The sequence below is a fragment of the Rhinichthys klamathensis genome, unplaced genomic scaffold, assembly GCF_029890125.1.
Source record: "Rhinichthys klamathensis goyatoka isolate OS25496 unplaced genomic scaffold, OSU_Roscu_1.1 h1tg000311l_1, whole genome shotgun sequence".
Lineage (NCBI taxonomy): Eukaryota > Metazoa > Chordata > Actinopteri > Cypriniformes > Leuciscidae > Rhinichthys > Rhinichthys klamathensis.
In genome coordinates, this window is record NW_026606829.1 from 2,459,764 (window position 1) to 2,481,637 (window position 21,874).

The 21,874-nt window shown below is 37.9% G+C and overlaps 1 protein-coding gene across 2 annotated transcripts; it reads left to right on the forward strand.

The window, feature by feature from the left end:
• The first annotated feature begins 1,269 nt into the window (after nucleotides 1-1,269).
• Nucleotides 1,270-17,115, forward strand: ccdc9 (coiled-coil domain containing 9). 2 transcript variants are annotated; one of them, XM_056271164.1, is made up of 15 exons: nucleotides 1,270-1,382; nucleotides 1,839-1,894; nucleotides 2,288-2,392; nucleotides 2,606-2,755; nucleotides 4,586-4,921; nucleotides 5,311-5,394; nucleotides 5,480-5,647; nucleotides 6,334-6,515; nucleotides 6,942-7,000; nucleotides 10,536-10,650; nucleotides 11,639-11,780; nucleotides 11,900-12,362; nucleotides 13,162-13,290; nucleotides 13,387-13,485; nucleotides 15,958-17,115. In XM_056271164.1, exons 2-15 carry the CDS (start codon nucleotides 1,892-1,894, stop codon nucleotides 15,960-15,962), a joined length of 2,040 nt encoding a protein of 679 aa, XP_056127139.1. In that variant the 5' UTR covers nucleotides 1,270-1,382; nucleotides 1,839-1,891; the 3' UTR covers nucleotides 15,963-17,115. The 2 variants fall into 2 exon arrangements, with proteins under 2 accessions (XP_056127139.1, XP_056127138.1); XM_056271163.1 differs by having other exon boundaries at nucleotides 6,331-6,515; nucleotides 15,958-17,114.
• The last annotated feature ends 4,759 nt before the right edge of the window (nucleotides 17,116-21,874 follow it).

The following is a 21,874-nucleotide window of genomic DNA, read 5'->3' on the forward strand; positions in this document are numbered from 1 at the left end:
ACCTTCACATTTCCGGGTCTCCCAAAAGCGGAAGTCGTCATAGTTGGGTAAACTTCTATAGAGGGTATGCGCATGACGTCACCGTCGGCCGGAGTGAATGCGGTCACGCCCACAAGTGGCAAAAAGACTGAGCGGCAGCATTTGTTTTCAGCGTGAACGCCGTGAAAATCACACAAAACACATCTAAAACGGGAAAGAGCTTTGCGATTGACTGTACAACTAGATTTGACCAGAAATCTGAGGTACTGTATATTTTTACAGACTGCAAAAAGCTACAGAACAGACTATATTCTGCATAATTGGATGTTTTTAAAATAAACACTGACAAAAAACTATACAAGTTTTAGGGCTGGACGATATGATGATATACAGTATAACATTAATGTAAGTGATCACTCGGATTTAGACCTATCTATATTGTATTTATATAAAACGTTTACAGGCAAATTGTCTTCATTTATTTCCCCGGCGTCGAAATCAGGCACATATAAATGTCAGGAAACACGATTCCTGGCTGCTTGTCAATATCCATGGATCACTGGATCTTTGATAAGTTGTAAGGAACACTATATCGAGTCCAACTTTTAGTTTAAACTGATAATAGTTTGTTTTACTCGCGTTAACGCAGTTTCCCCTATTAACTCCAGTCACGCAGCAGCTCTTCTGCCACTCAGTCCCGCTGAGGGGGGCGTGTTCCGGCGGGGAAGTGACGTTAATGCATTCCCTCTATAGCGGTGAATGAGACTACATTAAATATATTTTATTTTGTGTTCCCATTTGCTCAGATAGCAAAAGAAAAACTCTACATTTGTGTTTTCATAACTTTCAAAAAGAGTTAAAAAAAAATAGAGAGAGATTGATAACAGTCAGAAGAGAGAACGATGTAAACTTTACCTTCACTTCCACAGCCACTGTATTTGAAACACCCTCACAGGTGTTTACTAGTTTTTTGTAATTTGATGCAAAGGTATAGTAATAAGTATAGTGTTATAAATTAATGTTTGAATGTACATCAATTTTTTTAATGAAAATTATAATTTTTTAAATCTAGAATTTACGATGCTGATGGTCAGCTTTGAAAAATATGCTTTGCAGCTAAAAATAAGACTTTATAGTAAGTAATTGTCAGTGTAGATTTATTTGATTAATTATACCCTTTTTCATGCTTTTCTCTACCAGCTGTAGCAAATCAAATCGGACAGTAAAAAAAAGGTCACATCCCACACTAAATGACTTTTATTTTGCAATTCCGACTCTTTTGAGGCTCACATCATCTGGAAGTGGAAGCTAATGTTAACGGAAGTAGATTGAGTAACTTAGTCGCTCTCCGTTGATCGAGTGCACTATACAAGCCACTTTTAGGGGCGCTGCACTTGCCAGAGGTAAAACAATGCGAATTTGTAAAGGTCTTATGCATGGATGTATAGTGTGTCTGTATGTAATTTTCATTTGCCTTTTTGTTTTACTGAACAAATAAAAAACGACTTGAGCATGGCTCCTGAATAGGGCACATAGTCACTTGGCGGCTTCTCTGATGATATTGATACATTGTGATAGTCCACACATTTAATTCAGATACATTGTTTACTGTAAACGCTCTGCCATTGTATACAGACGTTTAGCTCTTATGTTCGTAGTGTTGTGTTCTCACTAATACGCTTATGAAGGGATTTATATAGTCTGTGTTCATAAGAGGGTTTATGATGATGTCAACCTCTCCAAATATTGTGTGATTTGAATGGGGTCGTGATCACGCATGCTATTACATTTGTAAAAAAAATAAAAATAATAATTGTTGGCGCCATTGCATCATCTCATTTTGGTCTCTTCCCGTTTAGGTATAGGAGTCTCTTCAGCTATCTACCTTTTGTTTTAGGACAGGCTTCCAGCCATGGTGAGGCTCAATATCATCACTCTATCATACAAGATGTTCTTGAAATGTTTCTTGGTCACCAAATCAGCATATTAGAATGATTTCTGAAGGATCATGTGACACTTGCCATCACAAGAATAACACACACACACACATATATATATATATACATATAAATTAATTATGTTTGTATTATTATATGAATTGATTATATAATTATATTTGATGTTAAACAATCAATAATATGCTAATTCCTGGACAAATTATTCCCAGTAGCAGATCTGGTCTAAATATGTTGAACATATCGACCCAGTGTTTTAACACTGTAACGAAGAAAAACTTAATCACATTGTTGATTCCTGTCTCGTGTATTGGCTGCAGTTGTGTGACATTTCTCTCTTCCCTTTTGGTCAGTCTGCTGTGGTGGATCTAAAAACAAAGGAGGAGAAAGATGCTGAGCTAGACAAAAGGATTGAAGCTCTAAGGAAGAAGAATGAGGCTTTGGTCAAGAGATATCAGGTGAATTTGGATGCTGAAATTTGATAGTCTGCTGCCACTCTGCCAATTCGTTTATTTTGTGTACTTATAATCATTTATTTTGACTTGAATTGGCTGTGGTTGTTATTCATTGTACTTAACATTCAGCCCTTGATATGCTCAGATTCAAAGCTTTTTACTTGATCAGATTTTATTAATTCATTTAGTTTACTTTTCTTTCTCTTGTTTCACCAGGAAATACAGGAAGATAAGAAAAAGGCTGAACAGGAGGGTATCGCTGTGACAACAACTCGCAAAGCCCGCCCTCATGAGCCTGAGTCGGAACGGAGAAAGACGGAGAAGGAGAACTTCTCAGTGACCGTCGACTTGTCTAAACCAGCTGGGGTAAAGACAGATGGCAGAATGATTTCATAGAATGACCATTTACCACAATGTGCCATGGTTAAATATATTACATTATCATTGATTCTGCAAAAAAAACGGAATGTGTGCAGAATCAGATGCGATCTCTCGTGCATTTTGCCTAATTTGTTATCTGATATAAACTCATGAGAGATACTGTATCAGAACTTCTGTTTATTTAGATGACCTGTTTCATTAACTGAATTGTAGGAAATAACTATATTGATACCGATGTCAATGTAATATTGTCAAATCAAGTCACCTTTATTTATATAGTGCTTTATACAATATAGATTGTTTTCAAGCAGCTTTACAGTGATAACAGGAAAATAATGCATTTTTGCTGTTCAGCTGAAGTCGGTTCAGTGTTAAATCAGTTCCCTTGTAAAGATCATTAATTATTAAATTTGTTTATTTCATCTATAAAGCAGTTCTGCAAAAATGTCATTGTTCAGCTCAGTTCAGTTCTCACACAGTGTCAGTACAGTCAGATCAATAATAGTGTTGAATATTAAGTGTTGTGTATGTTGAATATTAAGTATTGTGAAAAAAAGAATTACTTCTTGGTGTGGTATATTGACAAAAAAGGTCAAAAAAGTGTAATTTAGATGTACTTAGACTGTTTAATACAGATCAGAGGAGGTGGCATGAATGCATTTACACTGCAATTACATTTCCATAAATAATACTATGATAATTTGCATATGTAAATATGAAATGATTAAAACAAAAACTTAAAATATACAACTAAAAGCACCAGTAGGTGACTGCAAGTCACCATCTTAAAGAGTGAGTCATTGAGTCATTTAATCAACCAGGTCATTTAAACAGCTGATTCATTGAATCACTGACTCACCCGATTCGTTCTAAAAAAGTGGATTTATTTTCGACATAGATGATACATATTGCACACCCCTACAAAGAACTGTGATATATCTTCAAAGCCCTAAAGTCCTTAGTTTGTCAGATAGATGGCTATTTAAAACTAAAATATTAATATGGGAACTGGATACGTGAGTATGTATTGGATAAGTACCCATGTTTCTTAATTCAAGTTTGATTTTGAAGACTGCTAATGATTTGCATCAGCTTTAATAGTGAACAAGAACCTTTAAAAGTTAATCTCCACTCCCATTCCTCACAGCTTTTAATTTCCCACCTGGGGAAGGCTGAGACTAGCTGTAGAGCATTTTAATCAATACCTGTAGAGTTTCAGTGGATCACAGATGGCCCATGCAGCTGTGATTGAGCCTCCTATCGTGGTCTGTCAAGGTCATGACTCATGCCTTTCAATAATTGAAATAAATCTAAAATATAAATATTAGACTTTAAAAACTTTAGAAATTGTGAAAAATTAGAAATGGTGTCTTGGCAACTACCTGACAAAAGTTTAAAGGGATAGTTCACTTTGAAATTAATTTTTGATATGTTTTAGCTTACCTCAAGGGCATCCAAGATGTAGGTGTCTTTGTTTCCGCAGTAGTTTCAATTTTGATATTATTAGGTTAAACCGTTCTTGTCTGTCAGTGATATAATGCAGGCCTATGGTCACTTCCTCAAAGAGCATGCGCAGAGAAGTCCAAATTAAAGATGATTTAATGACTCGTAAATGTAAGTACACATTGATGGCCTAAGACACGAAACGAGCGGTTTGTGTGAGAAAACGAACAGTATTTATATCGTTTTTACCTCTTGTAACGCACAGACCGAAGCGCCTGCGCCCTCAGATCACTTGGACGTGGCCGAAAAAACAGGTCATGAGCTTTTTCCTCATGGACTAAAATCCACAAAAATTTTACACTGCTTTTCTAGGATAAGCATGTGGTGAATGACAGGAAACCAGCTGGTAATCGTGGTGACCAGGGTCCAGAAGAAGAGGAGTCTGCTTGGCCTCGCTGTGAGAGCCCCCCCAACAGAACCGGATCAGGCCGGCTGAGCAGAGGTGGCCACCGTGGGGGAAGAAGAGAGCCTCGTCCAAACAAAGCGGAACCGTGGCCAGAAAGGCAACCTCAGGATGGTGAAGGTGGAGAGGGTCCTCCCCGTATTGAACACTCCTTTAGAGCAGGGCGGAGAGGAGGAAGAGGAGGAACGCAAGGAGGAGGCAGAGGAGGAACGCAAGGAGGATTAGGCTCAGACAGGAAATCAAAGGTTACTATTGACATGTTCTATATCATTTTGTGGTTGAGATATTGTAGAACATTGTTGTAATACATTCACTTACAAAGTCATTTGGAGGTGTGCAAAATGTATAGAAAGGAGAATGCAAGTCCCGTACTGCTGTTGCTTGCAAAATTCATTATTTATACACAGCGGTGCTTCTTCAAGCATATATTATATCGTTGTAAGAGGAAACATTGCTGTTTAAATAAATATAAGGAATTTTCCAGCACTGAGTATTCTTTTATGAATGTTCTTTTTGAATATTTTAGATCTTTGAAAACAGTAACAAAGATTTAGTATCTAGACAGAAGCATCACAATCTACAAGCATTTTTTTATGAGTTGATATCCCGTTGATATCCAATTTCTCCTCTTCAGGAGTGGGAGGAGAAAAGAAGACAGAACATAGAGAAGATGAATGAGGAGATGGAAAAGATTGCTGAATATGAGAGAGGTCAAAAGGTATGTTTCGATACACTCACCGTTTTACTATTAATGTAGCAGCCATTATCTATTTGATATATTCACACACATTTATCTTTTGCAGGCTGAGGGAGAGAAAAACCCCATCAGGAACTTCCTTGATGACCCTCGGCGCAGTGGGCCAATCCCAGACATTGACCGCAAGGAGGGAAGCCGACGACATGTGCGCAACTGGGGTGGAGTTGACTTTGACAATGTGAAGACTGGTGGAGAGGTTGAGAAAGAATGGACGGTACTGAACATTTTAATTTCTTAGGTTTAGCTTAATACATAAGACACATACAATACCGTTTAAAGATTTGGGGTCAGTAAGACCCCACTAATACTTTTATTTAGTAAGGATGCATTAAACTGATCAAAAGTGACCGTTAAGACTGTTTGTACAACATTCCTACAAAAAGATCTTTTGAACTTTCTCAAAACATCCTAAAAAAAAAAATCACGGTTTCCACAAAAACATTAAGCAGCACAACTGTTTTCAACATTTATAATAAGAAATGTTTCTTGGGAACCAAATCAGCATATTACAATAATTGTATTATTTATTTTATTATTTTTATAAAAAAGAAAATACATTTTAAAATATAAACATTTTAGGAAAAGATTAGTTTTAATCGTAATAATATGACTGTTTTCACTGTATTTCATCAAATTATTAAAGCATAAGAAACTTCATTCAAAAACATTTAAAAAATCTACCAATTTTTTTAACAGTAGTGTATAGAGACCAGAATATCAATTATACAGCACCCAAAACATACTCCGACCCCTTTAGCAACTGCATAGAAACACCCTGGCAACTACCTACAATACCCTAACATTATGAAGGGTTTTCATTTTCTTCAGAAACTGTCTCACTGGGTTTTGTTTTTCTTTTTTCTTGTCAAACTCTCCTTCTCTTTTTCAATCTCATAGCAGAATCGTAGGCCAAGTGGTAGAGGCTCAGTGGATATGACATTATCCATGACGGGTAGAGAAAGAGCGGAGTATCTCCGCTGGAAAAAGGAGCGAGAGCAGATTGATGAAGAACGGCTGGCTCGTCACCGTAACGCCACCGGCCAGTGGAAACGAGAGTGGGATGCGCAGAAAACCGATACAATGTGAGTGTCAAAGGCATAAATGCTGACTATTATATCTATGAATATGCTATAGAGTCATTGAACTCTTAAAGGGCCGGTTCACTCAAATTTTATTCCTGTCGTTTTACTCCCCTTCATTTTGTTCCAATCCCATATGTCTTACTTTCTTCTGTTGAACACAAAAGAAGAAATGAATGCTGCACATTCACTATATGGTGAAAAGAGACCAGTGCATTCTTTAACATTTCTCCTTTTTGTATTCATCTGAAGATTGTCATTCAGGTTTGGAATGATATTTTGGGATGAATTATCCCTTTAATTTCAGCTCTGACAATTTTATTTCTGTCAAACTGTTAAAAAGAGAGAGAGAGAACGACTCTGGATAGGAGTAATGCATGCTGACTGGGTGAGAATAAGACAGCCAGTGACCCTGAGGTGTTTTCACAGGTTCAAGGAGGACTCATCTGTGGCCGGAGAGGGCACACAAGAACAAAGCAACAGGAGAGGTAAATCTCACACACACACACACACACACACACACACACACACACACACACACACACACACACACACACACACATACACACTGACCACCTGACACCTGGTCTGCAAATGCCATGAATGTCACCATGTTTTTTGGAGTGTCTTATATTTTATACAGCCAATCAATAGTCTGTCATACATCAACAGTATAGAGTAGTTACATGTACACATTTATGACATTTTTGCTTTGTGAAACTTGTCTTTTTGGCTGTTTGGTGATGTTCTGTGCTGTGGTCTCTCAGCAGCTAGGGGGCGCAATGCCCATGTACAGCAACGCACTGGACCTTCAGGTCAGCTTAAGGCATGTGTGTGTGTGTGTGTGTGTGTGTGTGTGTGTGTGTGTGTGTGTGTGTGTGTGTGTGTGTGTGTGTGTGTGTGTGTGTGTGTGTGTGTGTGTGTGTGTGTGTGTGTGTGTGTGTGTGTGTGTGTGTGTGTGTGTGTGTGTCTTTACCCTTCTTCACATTGGCCCTAGTCTGAGTGCAACCAAACAGCTGTTCCTGCACTGATAGCTTCTAATTGCATTCCATTCCTTCATAATAAATTATAATGGGTGGGTGTGTATCTTATTGGATTATCTCATGATGCAGCTCTCTGGATAGCTCTGTTAGGGGGTAACAGCTTAAGGACCCAGAACCAGATATGATGAAAGAAGACCAGTAGTCGTGAGGTTCAATCAAATAGATAAAAATTTACTGAAGAATAGTTTGCAGTTTCATCGGTACAGCTAGCGTCAAAGTCTCACGAGGAGGTCGAAAGCCAACTCTACCTTACACAAAATCTTACACCAATTATACCATTTTGCAAGGGCATACATTACATCATTGTTACTCCTGATTGGTTAAGAGAACATAGTCTAAAGTTTGCACATATGGATAGATATGGGGGTATATCGCCATTAGTCAAGATAGTTGTCGTCCGATTGCTAGATTTAGGTCTGTGGTGACCTCGCAGGTTGAAGAAAGGCGTCTGTGGGTCTGTATGTGGTATATCACGATGTCCAGAACCTACACAGAATGTCAAACACACACACAAAGCACTAACGAAAAACAAGGCTGAAGAGAGCTTGAGCTCCTTATTATCAGTACAGTCGACCAAAACGGGCTGATAAATCAGGAAGAGGTGCAGATAATATACACCTTGCTCCCTAGAGAAATACATTTTGTAAATCAGGTGGAGTCACGTATAGTTGGACCCCTGTAACCTTAACTCGTCAGCTAGAAACCGATATATCGATGTGACACATGTTGAGCAGCTGGTTAACACAAGTATATTTTAATAACTCAAAGAATATAGAAATGATTATGTGACCATGCATATCTTGATTAGTAATTTTTATAGGAATAATGTAAGCACTCAAAAGGATATATATTGAAGAGACAAGGGATTCTGACCCCACCCCTTTTCAGCTCATAATTGCTTTCTGCCAGTTGCATAGCCATCATTACAAACTTGCTTCCCAGTCATTTTGCTGAGCAGAAAACATGCACCCAGCCACTCCTTGTGTTCTTGACTTGATTGAGCTTTTCTTCTTTAAAAACACAGTAAAAGCTGAGATTATTCTGTCATATAATATCATTAATGTAAGTAGCAATGAAGTGTTCCTATAAATGAACTATTAATTTAACAATATTCTAGGTTTGATTAATGTAAAAATGCATTGATAACTCAAATTCACTTACAAAATATAAGACCGTAAAATATCCTAAAAAGTACCATTAAAAAAAAACGTATGATTTGTGGAGGTCTTTAATTTGTGGACGGAAAGACAGGAGATGCTTCAGGCCTCAACAGTAAGAATTTGTTTGTCCTGCCTGCCTGATCAGGCCTGTAGTTTCCTGTGTTTTTTTAATGGCCCCAACATTTTACACTTTTTATATTTATATATTTTTACAGGTGTTATTAATGCTCATTTAATATTTATTATTACACTATTTAAACATTATACATTTAGTTTTGGCTTTTTGTTATTATAGAATTGGTCTTAAATGTTTAACATTTGCAGTTAAAACTCTTACATTTCTTTAACTTAAACACACTCTTAACAATTTGGAGATACCATGTAGGCCCTGCATCCTCTGGAGATATTTTAAATGAGGCCATCTGCACAACACCTAAAATAAAATGTTGTATTATTTTTTTATGTGTGTGTGTGTATATATACACACACACACTTTGGAACTGGAGCTATTAATATGGTTAGTTCAGTAAAACATGTACATTCAGCAAAACAAATTGTCCAAAACAACTTTATATATTTTAACTTTTAACTTTAACCAATTGGCTTATACTAGGGGTGTCACAATTCTCCAAATCCTCGATTCGATTAAATTTTCGATTCTAAGGTCACGGTTCGATTCGATTCTCGATTTTTACATTTATTTTTTTTAAAGCCGAAACCGGCCAATCAGGATGCTCTCTGTCTTACATGCGCTTCATGAGGCACATACACAAGGTCTCTCGCTCTCTCCCTCTCTGCCGTGCTCGCGCTATATGGTTTTAACTTTGGAGCACAGTTTTTCCTGTCTCGCATGCGCGCTCTTGCTCGCTCACTCTAGATTCCGGGAGATTTTAACTAATTTGCGTGCATCAGGGAGCCGCTATCAATATGCGGGAGACTCCCGGAACTTCCGTGAGACTTGGGATGTCTGCAAAGTAAACTGTGGCTTTTTTGAAGCCCGAACGTTGTCAACATAACTCACTGGAAATCCAAAAAACGTACACACCTGCGACTTCAATGAAAGAGGAGGGGGTTCAAGTTCTGTCGATGGGTATCCTGCATCTGCAGTCGCCATGCTATCTTTTGAATGGCTGTAGCTAAGTTAGAGGAGGTTGACCATAGACTCGCAGCTTTTCAACACGACTGTTTTTTCCCGCTTGGCACGCCGACCGGACGTGACATGGGGCGTGGCAGCATCGACGATTCCATTTTTTAATTCGAAGTTCGAGATTGTGAATTAATTTCGGTCGATTTCGATTTATATTCGAAATCGTGACACCCTTAGCTTATACTCAAGCTACATTTCCCCTTCTGAGGCACAGTCTTCTAACTTACATCACTCTTGCCCTAACATTGTCATTCTCACACTGTCTCCTGAATATTGACATTCAAAAGCTGTCACTCAAAACATACCAAAAGTACCTCTTTTGCACTGAAGAAAGTCTTGCTGCTTCTGACACGTGCTCGTTTGCTGATATCTTGGTTTTGAGTGCTTCACAATCCCAGTATCTACCTCACAACATTCAAGTCAAGTCAAGTCTCGTCACAGTGCTGTCAAATCAAGGGCACATTTGCATGCATTTCTCATCCGTTCCCCTCCTCTTATCCTGAAAAGTGATGCATAGAGCGTCAATCCAGAATGACAGGTGGCCATCTGTTACTGTGTGCCTAGGGTCATCTCTCTCCACAACAGATTTCATATGCAGAATTGTTTTGTAAGGTCTTGCTTGGCCCCATGACACCCTTCAAGGATAAATATTGCTCTAATCTCTGTTATGCAGAAGACAGCAAGAGGCCGCCCAAGACACCAACCTTTGGCGAGTTCTTGGGCCAGGGCAAACCCAGACAGGGAGGCCGTGGACGAGGGATGGGCCGCGGTCAGGGCAAAAGCTACAGGTATGCAATAGTTCTCCTCATTGTGGAGAGTAATACTTTTTTTTTGGATGGCACTAGCATGTCCAGTCCTTCTCCTGGAGATCCAGTATCCTGCAGAGTTCAGCTCCAATCCTAATTAAACTAATCAAGCTAATCAAGGTATTCAGGATTACTAGAAAGTGTTCTGGGGCAAGTTGAAGCTAAACTCTGCAGAACATTGGGCATCCAGGAACAGGATTGGACACCTCTGTCCAGTCCTAGATCATGCCCTAAACTGTACAGTCCACACTCAAGTAGAAGTTCGTTGTTGAAAAGTACACATCAAGAAATATGCTCATTAACACAATTTTGAAACTTAAAATGACAAGTCAGACACCAAGTGCCCCTCGAGTCCACCATTTGGGACAGGGCCACTAGGCTTTAGTTATGTCATCTAAATTATGGCCCAGTTTCCACCTGATATTAAGATGCATTTTCAGTGATCCGATTCCAATCACAAGTGTCCAGCTGAGACTCCTTTCCGCTTGGTATTAACGTGTTTCGGTTGTGTCTTCTGTTTTTGGAGACTCAAATACTTTTGACGGAATGAACCCATGTTACGCAGCTTATGAGCGAGTAGGAAAGGAAGTGAATAAAAAGGATGTGGAAGGAAGTTGTGATTTCCACTGTAATCCATGTGTTTGGTACAATGCAGTGAAGTTTGAATCGATTGTTTTGGTGCGCTTTCGAATGGTCACGTGTTAGGTGGGTGGTCGACAAGCAGGCGGTGATTCAATGTGGTGTGGTACTGTGATCTGATCACTAAATGTTTTAGACACCCTCTCTTTAGCTTGACCACTTGTGATCGAATCACAAAAAAATGCATCTTAATTCCAGGTGGAAACAGGGCCTGTTATTTGCTACATGCAATTGCTATTTGGAGGCAGGCGGCATTGTGGGTAGAGAAATTATCGTTCTAGAGAGCATTTCCTGAATCAACATTCATTGAGCAACACGATTTTTCCTAAAGCATGCATGATAATCGGTGGGAAGGAGAAAATGAAGAGGAGAAAGGAAGAAAGGAGGAGCAAGAGAAGGAGACGGATGAAAAGGACAAAGGGAAAGAAAACGAGAGTGAGGACGGCACCCTCAAGGCTCCATTTTCAGACAAGGTGAGATGCCCGACAACACTTAATAGGTATAGAGTATTATGGTACCAAGAGTTCTTTTGAATGAAAGTTGATTTTAATTAGTCTGTTTCATTTATTCCTGACCTTCTCCTGCTGTGCAGAAGAGTGATGGAGGCCTTGCTGAAGAGGATGAAGATGAGTGGGAGGATGCCAGTGATGGTGAAGAGGAAAATGCGGAAGAAGATGAAAAAGCAGATCACGAGGATTACTCGAAAGATGCTAAACCAACAGAAAAGACCCCTTCCTCTCCTGCACCCTCAACTCCCAGCCCAAAAGAGAAACGTACCCCAAGACCCAAAGTCCACATACCTTCCCCGCAGGAGACGCTCAGTACACCAGAAGGGCCCAAACCCCTTAGCCCTTTCTCCCCACTGGACAGCCACCAGCCGGTGTCAGATTGGGGTGAAGAAATGGAGATGCATTCTCCTAAGAGCAGTCTGGGCGAGAGCCCTCTGAGGCCCAGCAGCACTGAAAGCAGTCCAGCCCAACAAAAGAGCAACCAGGCCGAACAGAACACCCCCAGCCAGCCAGAAGAACCAGAAAGAAACGAAAGTGCATCTACAGGTGAAATAATCATGGTCTTTATTTAGTACATCACAGTTTCTCTTTTTAGTGGTGCTTGTTAAGACAAAGCCTGGGGTATGTTTTGTTTTTCCACCTGTCATTACATCTCACACATGGTCAAGCATTCTAGTCTTTCAACTTAGACTCCATTGCCCATGAACTCATACAGACGGGTACCGTTGTGTTCTTCTAATCTTTCAGTCAAGTTGTACAATCGCTGGTACCTTTTGACCTCCTCGCATATTCATTGTTGTTGGCTAGATCTTCACATTCCGTTATTTTTATTTCCATTTTCCGATCTACTTTGACTAGTTCTTCCAAGACAGTAACAGCCCAGCCATTAGTGTTACCCCCAGTGCAGTGCTTGTCAAACCTGTCCTGGGGACCCCCACCATTGCACATTGCATTTTGTATGGCTGGTGAGTTGAATCGGGTGTGTTAGATGAGGGAGACATACAAAATGTGCAGTGCTGGGGGTCCTGCAGGACATGTTGGAGAAGCATGGCTCGAGGAGACCCAGTATTGTAGACAATTGCATGCATATGCTTGTGATTTGGGCTGAAAATACAAACTGAAAATGAAGCATATTTTAGGGTTCAAGTAACCACATCCATAGTAACACACTAAAAAGAACAACCACATAGCAAATATCTAACTAAAACTATTAAAAATTGTTTTTGTTAATTGAAATAAAGCTGAAGCCCACTGATTATCTTTTTTTATTTTTATGTTTTTTTTAGTATTGTCTGAGTTTCTGTGATGTCTTAGAAGTGAAACTTAAGTGTCTTTTCACATTCAGTGGTGGGGTCAACTTCCTGTGAAACACAAGAGTTGGTACCTGCTGAATCTGCCGACTGTACCACCTCGAGCAGCCATGACACAGCAGATTCCGAAGTGCCGCCCACCCCAGACAACACCAACCAGAGCAGTATGTCAAAACATTTCATTAACACACAAAGTTCAAAATATGATTTCCTCCCAATAAAGAATTAATTGTAATATCCTATATATCCTCTTGATGCAGAGGACAGCGACGTCCCTATTTTAGAACCGGGTCAGAGTGATTCTGAAACAAAGCCTGGGGAGGAAACGGCAGTGGATTCTTCAGAGCAACCGTCCTCAGGTGCTGTTCTTATTACCAGCTTTGAGACTGTGGCTTTTCGAAAGAAGTCCCTTACTTCGGCTGACTTCTAACAACTAATCAACGTCCTCCTTTTTTCAGTCTTTAGTCTTTCTGGTCTCTCTGTGTCTCTCCCTCCCTGTTCACTACACTCATGTCTCCTTTATGTCCCCATGTCCATCTGTTTATGGCATGAGATGGTGTCTGCTATCGGGCTTTGCTCTATTGACTTTGACATATGAGAATGCAGCTCCTCAGGCTGACAGTCCTTCCCTCCTCTGGGACCGACTGCTTCTGTCTGCAGCTTCACACTGGCTGTCATTTTCCACTGTGAACCTTGCACACCTCCTCCAGCACGACTAATATCCCACAATTACTGTGCTCCCGGATCCCCCTCATTGTCGTTCATGCACCTCTTTGATTTCGCACCTCTCCCTGGATGACGTGTTTGGATATGGGTTCTGGCTTTTTCCCTTTCCATGCATGCCACAAACTGCTTGAGCAAATAAACATTCTTTTGATTTTATTCCATTTTTGCAAAAGCATTTATAAATGTGTGAGCGTGTGGACTGTAAATGGGAATGATCTATAACATCATCCCAACAGGATCCCGTTTGATTATCATTGTGGGGGAAAGCTGTTTGGCATTTCTGCCAGAGCAGCTTGCAGAGATAAATTATACAGGGTAAACCAAATGTGGTTCCAGAGACTGTATGGCATCTTATTAGATTTCATGTCATTTTAATGTTTATCATGTGTGAATGTCTATCAAGCCACACAGAATGAATGTACTAAGTTCACCAGTGTGCAAATCAGGGTACTTTTTACAAATAATATCCATTCCTTATTCATATAGACTGTAAAATAATAAGTCGTCTGAAATGATCAAGGTTCCCACAGTCTTATAAAACATGGAAATAGCAAGACATTTTAAAATGATGCTTTTCAGGCATAGAAAAGTAATTAAATTTTAAAAATCATGGTAATTTGTGAGTAATCTTCTAGTTTTCTAGTGCTCCAAGTTATTTAATCGGCTAGACTTTAGTCTTTGAATAACAGTTTTGACTTGTTTGGGCCCAAAACACATTCAAATCAAATTTGTTTGTGTTCGTTTCTATCTGACATGCACTTAAATCCGCCCCAGTAATCTCAATAAAATACGTAATTATGTTGAAAGATTACTCATCCAGTAATTGTAAACAACTGTAAACATTGAAATTTATTGCTCAAAAGGAATGGGAACCCAGGATCACACTCAATTCCTGGTTTTATAACAGCAAAAATGAAACAGGATTTTGAAAAAACACAATTTGAAATATATATTTAGTTATTCAATATATATTTGAAAAACACAAATATAAATCTAGCTCAAAACAGTTTTGTTTTAATAAATCTAACCAGAAATTATGAAAGAAATGAAATTGGTGGCCTTTATACTCATGATGAGTTTTTTTTTTTTGAAGTCTGAAATTCTCTTTTTAATTCCCTCCATAAGGTGTCGTCACATTCACCGTTATTCAGTGAATTTTCGCAGTCATTTTAGCAGGAATCCACACAATCTGGAATTTTGCATTTTCTCACACAGATTTTGCAATGGGTTTAAATTGGTCACGCAAATTTGCAGCATTGACCAACAGAAAGCTTCTTGGTTTAATAGCTTTTGTGTGAGCGGTGCTTTATATCTCGCTAAACTATTGACAAAAGACAATGGAGCTTTTGTGCCTGCAAAATTGTACTGAAATTTCGCTAATGTGGCCGCGCCTCTGTGTCTGTAGGATGTTTTACTTTTTACACAAGTGATGAATTTGTAGTTTATACTCTTGACATTTGGCATGATGCTGGAATGGCAAATAAATGTTGTGCTGCTTGTCACTGATTGTCTTCCCTTTTCCTTTGAGCCAATTTGAATTGAGGAACCACTCCTTAGTGTTTTGTGAATGTTTGATGTCATATCCTCTCCAATGCCACCGGCTCAACCCTGTCACTTGGGATCACTGTCCTTCTCCACCTGCTCCTGCTTATTCTCATTACATCATACCAGTTTACTAACTGCTCATTAGCAACTAATGAGTGGATGTGATTTGTGGCCAATTCCCTCTTTCAGATTTCCATCAAATCAACACAAACGCTAATGGCTCAATAACAAGATTCTTGTATTTCCTGTAATTCAATTACTATGCAACATTTAGCATCTTTAAAAGGAGGAAAAGGCCATTTTTTTTATTGCTAAAAAGCTTTTATGAGGAAACTGCAGCCAACATTCAGATCAGAGCGGTAATTGAACCCTTAAACTTTTTGTCTTTTAGTTTCACATTAGGAGGCACTATAATGAAACGATACACTTACATTTTTGCTCTTTGTCAACCAAACCAACTGAAATGGTGGCTTAGCATCATCTTCTTATTATTAGATCACTTGTACTGGGTGTTTTCATGTTAATCTTTTCATCCTGACTACTTTTATGTATGTCAACAGGCTGAGGACTAAAATGCAGTAGGTGAACTCAGTGGTCCACAGACTGAGAGAGGAGGTAAGCAGAGGAAAGAGGAGACATCAGGTGTAATGGACTACTGTTGACTGTAAATTAAAGGGGTCGAGGGAAGCGTCTTTGGATCCCTGCCAACGCTTCATCCAAACAACTCGCTGCATTGTTTAATTATTCCTCATTGGTTGGGACTCTATGCTGTTGTCGAGTTGTGTTGCTGCTCTTTTCTCACGTTTACCTTGATTAAACAGTAAAGCATGTCACTCAAACCGCAAGATTACATTTTTATGACGTAGCGGTGTAAGTGCCTGTTCCCCAACATTTGTTTTATCCAAAATTTGGCACAACAGCACTCAAGATACATAATATCTGAGTTCAGATTTACATTTGAGGGTTGATAAGGAACATAAAGTGTTTTTATTGCTGAGAGTGGCATGCTTGATTTTTTGCAATCCCTTTGTAAACTAGGGCATTACTCTTTTCTTTTTTTGTCAGGGCTACTTTTGAAACTATTACATAGATGAAATTCTCAAATTACATTTTAATATTATTTTCATGAGGATGAGCTGTAGATTTTAAGTTTACTATAAACAATTGGTGCCCTAGACATTATGTGCACACTTACCAAAGAACAAAATCATGGTAAATTGTAGCGTTTGAATGAGGAAAATTAACATTTGGGGCATCAGATAATGTGTACCTCATTGCTATCAAATCTAATATTAGTTTGTTCATTTTTAGTTTTATTCATCATGTTTGTTTAGTAATCGTATGCATTTATCACAGGTGTATTTGTGTGTTCCTGAATTTAAATGAATTGAGCAGGAACTTTTAAACTGACAGACATTCCAATGCTTTGTGTGAGTGCTTGTTTCTCTCTTCACATGTGAGTTGTATATCCCTGTTTTTCAATTGAGCTTATGGAGCAAAAAGAATCATGACATTTGTGATTGTATCGTACCTGCTGCATCTCCCTGCAGACGAAATGTCTTCCTGTTTGGGGTAATTATATATATAATTTGGTTTGCCTCTTGTAGGAGGTTTGGTTTGGCTTTTCAAATGTGCATGTAGCATGATAGGCCTACTGAAGTGTTTGTAGGATTTTCCTCTTAAGTTTTCTTCTAAGACTACATGCAATCTATTTTTTTTTTATTGTTTTAGTTAACTGGAGATATTGTTTGGTTGCTTTTATCGCCATATTATAATGTGTGAACTGTAAGCAAGCAGTGCAAATGTTTCTGTACTTTGTAAGCTGTCATATCAAATAAATGACATCTTTGCCTTATGTATTAATTCAAATTTGGCTCAAGATGTTGTCTTCAGTCATTTTTTCAGTAGCACTTTATTTTACATTCCTGTTCCCCATGTACACAGTACAGTACTTACGTGTACTTACAGTGTACTTACCTAGAAAGTACTGGCTAATATAAGGTAAGTACATGGGTTAGGGGTAGGTTCAGGGTTAGTACCTAGTTATTACCCAGTAATTGTAATTACTATAATAAGTACCTAGTATGTACATGGGTAACAGGACTGTAAAAGGAAGCGTTACCCATTTATTATAGTTATCAAAAACTGTGTAATAACTAGATACTAACCTGAACCTACCCCTAAACCTAACCTTAAAGGAATAGTTCACTTAAAAATGAAAATGGTGTCGTCATTTATTCACCATCAAGTTGTTTCAAACCTGTATGAATTTCTTTCTTCTGTTGAACACAAAGGAAGATATTTTGAAGAATGTCGGTAACCAGACAATTGCTGGTCCCCAGTGACTTCCATAGTAGGAAAAAAATACTATGGAAGGCAATGGTTGTCAGTGGTCAATGGTTTTCAAACATCAACTGTTTGGTTACCGACATTCTTCAAAATATCTTCTTGAAACAACGAGGGTGAGTAAATGATGACAGCATTTTCATTTTTAAGTGAACTATTCCTTTAACCCATGTGGTTACGGCAACGCTTCCTTTAACAGTACAGTACTTACGTGTACTTACAGTGTACTTACCTAGAAAGTACTGGCTAATATAAGGTACATGGGTTGGGGTAGGTTCAGGGTTAGTACCTAGTTATTACCCAGTAATTATAATTACTGTAATAAGTACATAGTAAGTACATGGGTAACAGGACTGTAAAAGGAAGCGTTACCGTAGTTACCTTATAGGCCTATTAACCAGTACTTTCTACATGTAGCCTACTGTAAAAAAAATTGTTATTGGATTATTGTGAGCAAATGTGATGGTTAGCCCCTTCCCCCTAAAACGTACAAGATAATTGACTTTTTGTAATAAAATAATTAAAATATTGTAAAGTAACTTTTATTATTACCATATATAAGGTAAGTTACAGTTAACTGTTTTTTCCCTGCGTTTTAAGATCATTTATTCATTAAAATTGCTAACCTTTTTCCAGTGTACATTATTGAAAATGAATCAAATCAGTCAGCAATTGAATGTAGGCTACTAATATATTGTACTATTCAATATAAAAAAAATATTGTTACTCATTTCAAAAGTCTCCTATAGCAAAACTAGTACTGCCTTTAATCACTTTTATTTACAAAATGGTATTTACAAGTGATGTTGTATAATATGCATTTCTAATGACATTTTATTTGAGTAATTAAGGTATTTCCAAATCCTAATTTCTGCCAAGACCTTTTGGATAATTAAAGAATTTTCTCCATAAGAGATGAAGGCCAGTCAACTCCGCCCAGTGTTCACCCAGTACAACTCCTGTGTCTGTGTGCGTCTCTCAAGCACTCTGATGGTGCAGACGACACTCATCCCTCAGAGAAGAAGTGCAGGAATCCGCTCACCTGAATCGGGATTCGCGGCAGATTTCTCAAAGCCTCTGAAGAACCAACACTGACCGCTGGAATTATCACGAATCAGTTATCTCAGAATGAGAGGAGACAAACCCGTCCGGACAAACGGAGCAGAGGAGACTCGGCGACCGAGTTACCCCGGAGACCAGAGGGTGAAACACGCCAAAAGAGCCACGAAGATCTGGGTGAAAGTGGCGATGGGTATCGCTTACTTTATGTGTGTTTCAGTAGCAGCTTTCTTCTTAGCCATCTACTATGTGCTCTTCTGGACACCAGGTGATTCCACGAACACCACGAAGACAACAAACCTCTTGTGCAATCAGGGATAGAGAGAGACGTGCGGCGCTGGATTCACTCGAGCTGTTACAGCTATTTCTAATGCACTATGCAAACTGTCCCAACACAGCACATTTATCAGTGCGGATCACTGTATCTCTATTTATCAGATATCCTTCCTTCCTCTACTCTGACCTTGCTTATTTAAAATGGACGACTGATAAACTTACATTTTATTAATAACTTCTTATAGCCTATTATTGTGATAGGCCTACATTTTACCTATGGCACCTTATGTAAATGGAAATAATAATACAAGATTTATTATTGTGTTATGGTATTTTGTGTCTAATAGCAATAGTTTTTTGTTATACAGTAGCTACTGGTTCAATTTAACAGTCTGCACATACGTCATTGACGTTTGGCTTTAGAATCGAATAATTTCCTTATTTACACAGGAAAAAAGATATTAAAATGCTATAGTTAACTCATTAAGGTACTTTACAATACAGTAAAAAATATAATTTTACATAAACCACAATTATACTGTAAAATATTGAAACGTGTATGACTTTTAGAACTACATTTTGAAGTCTATATTTTATTATAACAACACAATACATTAACACTTTAACAGATAAATATTATTATAAAATATTTGTGAAAACTAAGCACCTTAGCACCATGCAGAATCCCTGCATGACACTTCATATCTGATCATGTTTAGTTACATTTGATAATATTTTTTGAGATTATGATACATTTTGTTGTTCAGGTAGTTTTTTTTATATATATTGGAATATTAACCTTTATTTATATTGGATGTTAATGTTTGTATTATACCCTCCATCCAGGAAATCTGGGCTCCTTTTTTAAAATAATGTCTGGATATTTCACTTTACAAGCTCTGGTTTCATTTGTTGCTTTGTGTTTTTCACTAGCCAAACCAATACCTTTGTGGACTGCACTACTTAACCAAAGTCACCATAATTATTATTTTACCTGCTTTGATTGTAAAAGTTGAATGAGAAAAGGTACGTTGAGGTCTGTTGCATTTGAGTGTTCATTATAGTTATAAGTTTATGAATGTCTGGCTCTCAGAGTAACTTCTTTTGTCTCCCTACAGTTAAAAGTCTATCTTTATTTATATATATTTATAGCACATCTTTGTGGAATTAAATGGCAGCTTTATGTGGATTTATATATATGATGTACTTACCTGATGAGTCATAACAAAAGTTTTATGACCAGTGTTAAATACATCCATCTAAGCTTGCTGTAATGCACAGTAATCATTACGACTTAATTGTGCTCTGTTTCTCCTAATTAGATCTGATGGGGATGTAATGATGCCATGCAAGACATGACTGTATTTTACCACACAGTAAATCATAAATGGATTTATTATCTTCTTGCTCATGCCTCCATTGTTAGTCTCTGTCAGTGTATCTTAGGTCTGTGTGTATTTGCTTGATGAGTGAATACTGGAGACACTGTGTCTCTTCACTTGCTCAATAATTAAACTGAACTGAAAGTTGTCAAGACACATTTGTTCTCCCTCCGTTCTTACTTCCAGCAGAGGTATTGTGAGATGAGGCTAAATAAAGACTTGTAAAATTGGCCAGATATCACACTATGCTTTCAACACAACAGCTGCCAGTTGCAGCAAACTAACATTGAACATGTTTACATCCATCATTTTCTGATTAAGGTAAATAGTCTAAAAAGATGTCTGGATGTTAGTAAGAATGTTTCTGTAAACATGCAAGGGTGTTTTTCCTTGCTATTCTATTTGGAAATATGGTTGCTATTGTTACTTTGCATGTCAGTAATTTTGGACTGTAATCTTTTTCTCACAATTTTAATAGTTGGTCAATCTGACTCATTTGTCAAAACTATAAATGCTATTAGCCATTCCCACAAAAGTTTAGATCTGTTTAACTCTTTTTGCAAAATTATACACATACTGTCATTGTACATTTTGCCCCATGTGTTCATTTAGAAAGGATTGGAATTCAGTAGTTATCACAAGATCATCAAAACCTGAATCCAATAAAAAACAAAAAAAATCAATATGGAAACACTACTGAAGCATAATCCTTTATCCACCAGTCAGAAAAGAATGTGTTACGTGTCAGAACGTTACAATAAGGGCCACAGGTGTTTATTTGTTTGAGAACAATTGATCCAATTTAAAGTAGAAAATACTAACTAAACTAAAAGTGAATAACTAAAAAGGTGCAAGGACAAAGAGTGAAAATAATAAATGAAAACATTTCACTGCGTCTTCTACACATAATACTATACATTACATGAACTTGAATTACATTTATCTTTGGTAAAAATGGATGACTGTGGCACAATTGTTTAATAGTAAGCTCAAGTAGGAACTGCAATTAGTGCCATGGTCATAATCCACATTGTCATTTGTACAGAGGTGGACAAAGTACACAACTTCCTTACTTGAGTGAAAGTACATACTACTGGTCAAATATTACTCCAGTAAAAGTTGTAAGGACCTATTTTTACTTAAGTAAAAAATACAGAAGTACTCATTTTTAAAAGTAAATGTCAATGCATTGTTTTATTATTGTTGCATTGTTGTATGTAATGCTTACAACCTTATACCTTTGAATCTATGCCTGCCTACCTACCCTCATATCAATATCAAATTTATTTCTAGAACACAGTTCCAGTAGTGGGATTGAATGTGAGATTGAATAAGTGCACTCAATAACGTCCACAATGGTTTCAGACCCAAATGTCTGTTCCCTCAAATAGTGCCCTGTTTAAAGTTTTTTGGC

Bases quoted from the DNA above. Each gene is read 5' to 3' on its own strand.
- ccdc9 (XM_056271163.1), top strand. The intron at 6,516-6,941 runs GTGAGTGTCAAA...GTGTTTTCACAG, and splicing joins GCGCAGAAAACCGATACAAT to GTTCAAGGAGGACTCATCTG. The intron at 10,651-11,638 runs GTATGCAATAGT...TTTTTCCTAAAG, and splicing joins GGTCAGGGCAAAAGCTACAG to CATGCATGATAATCGGTGGG.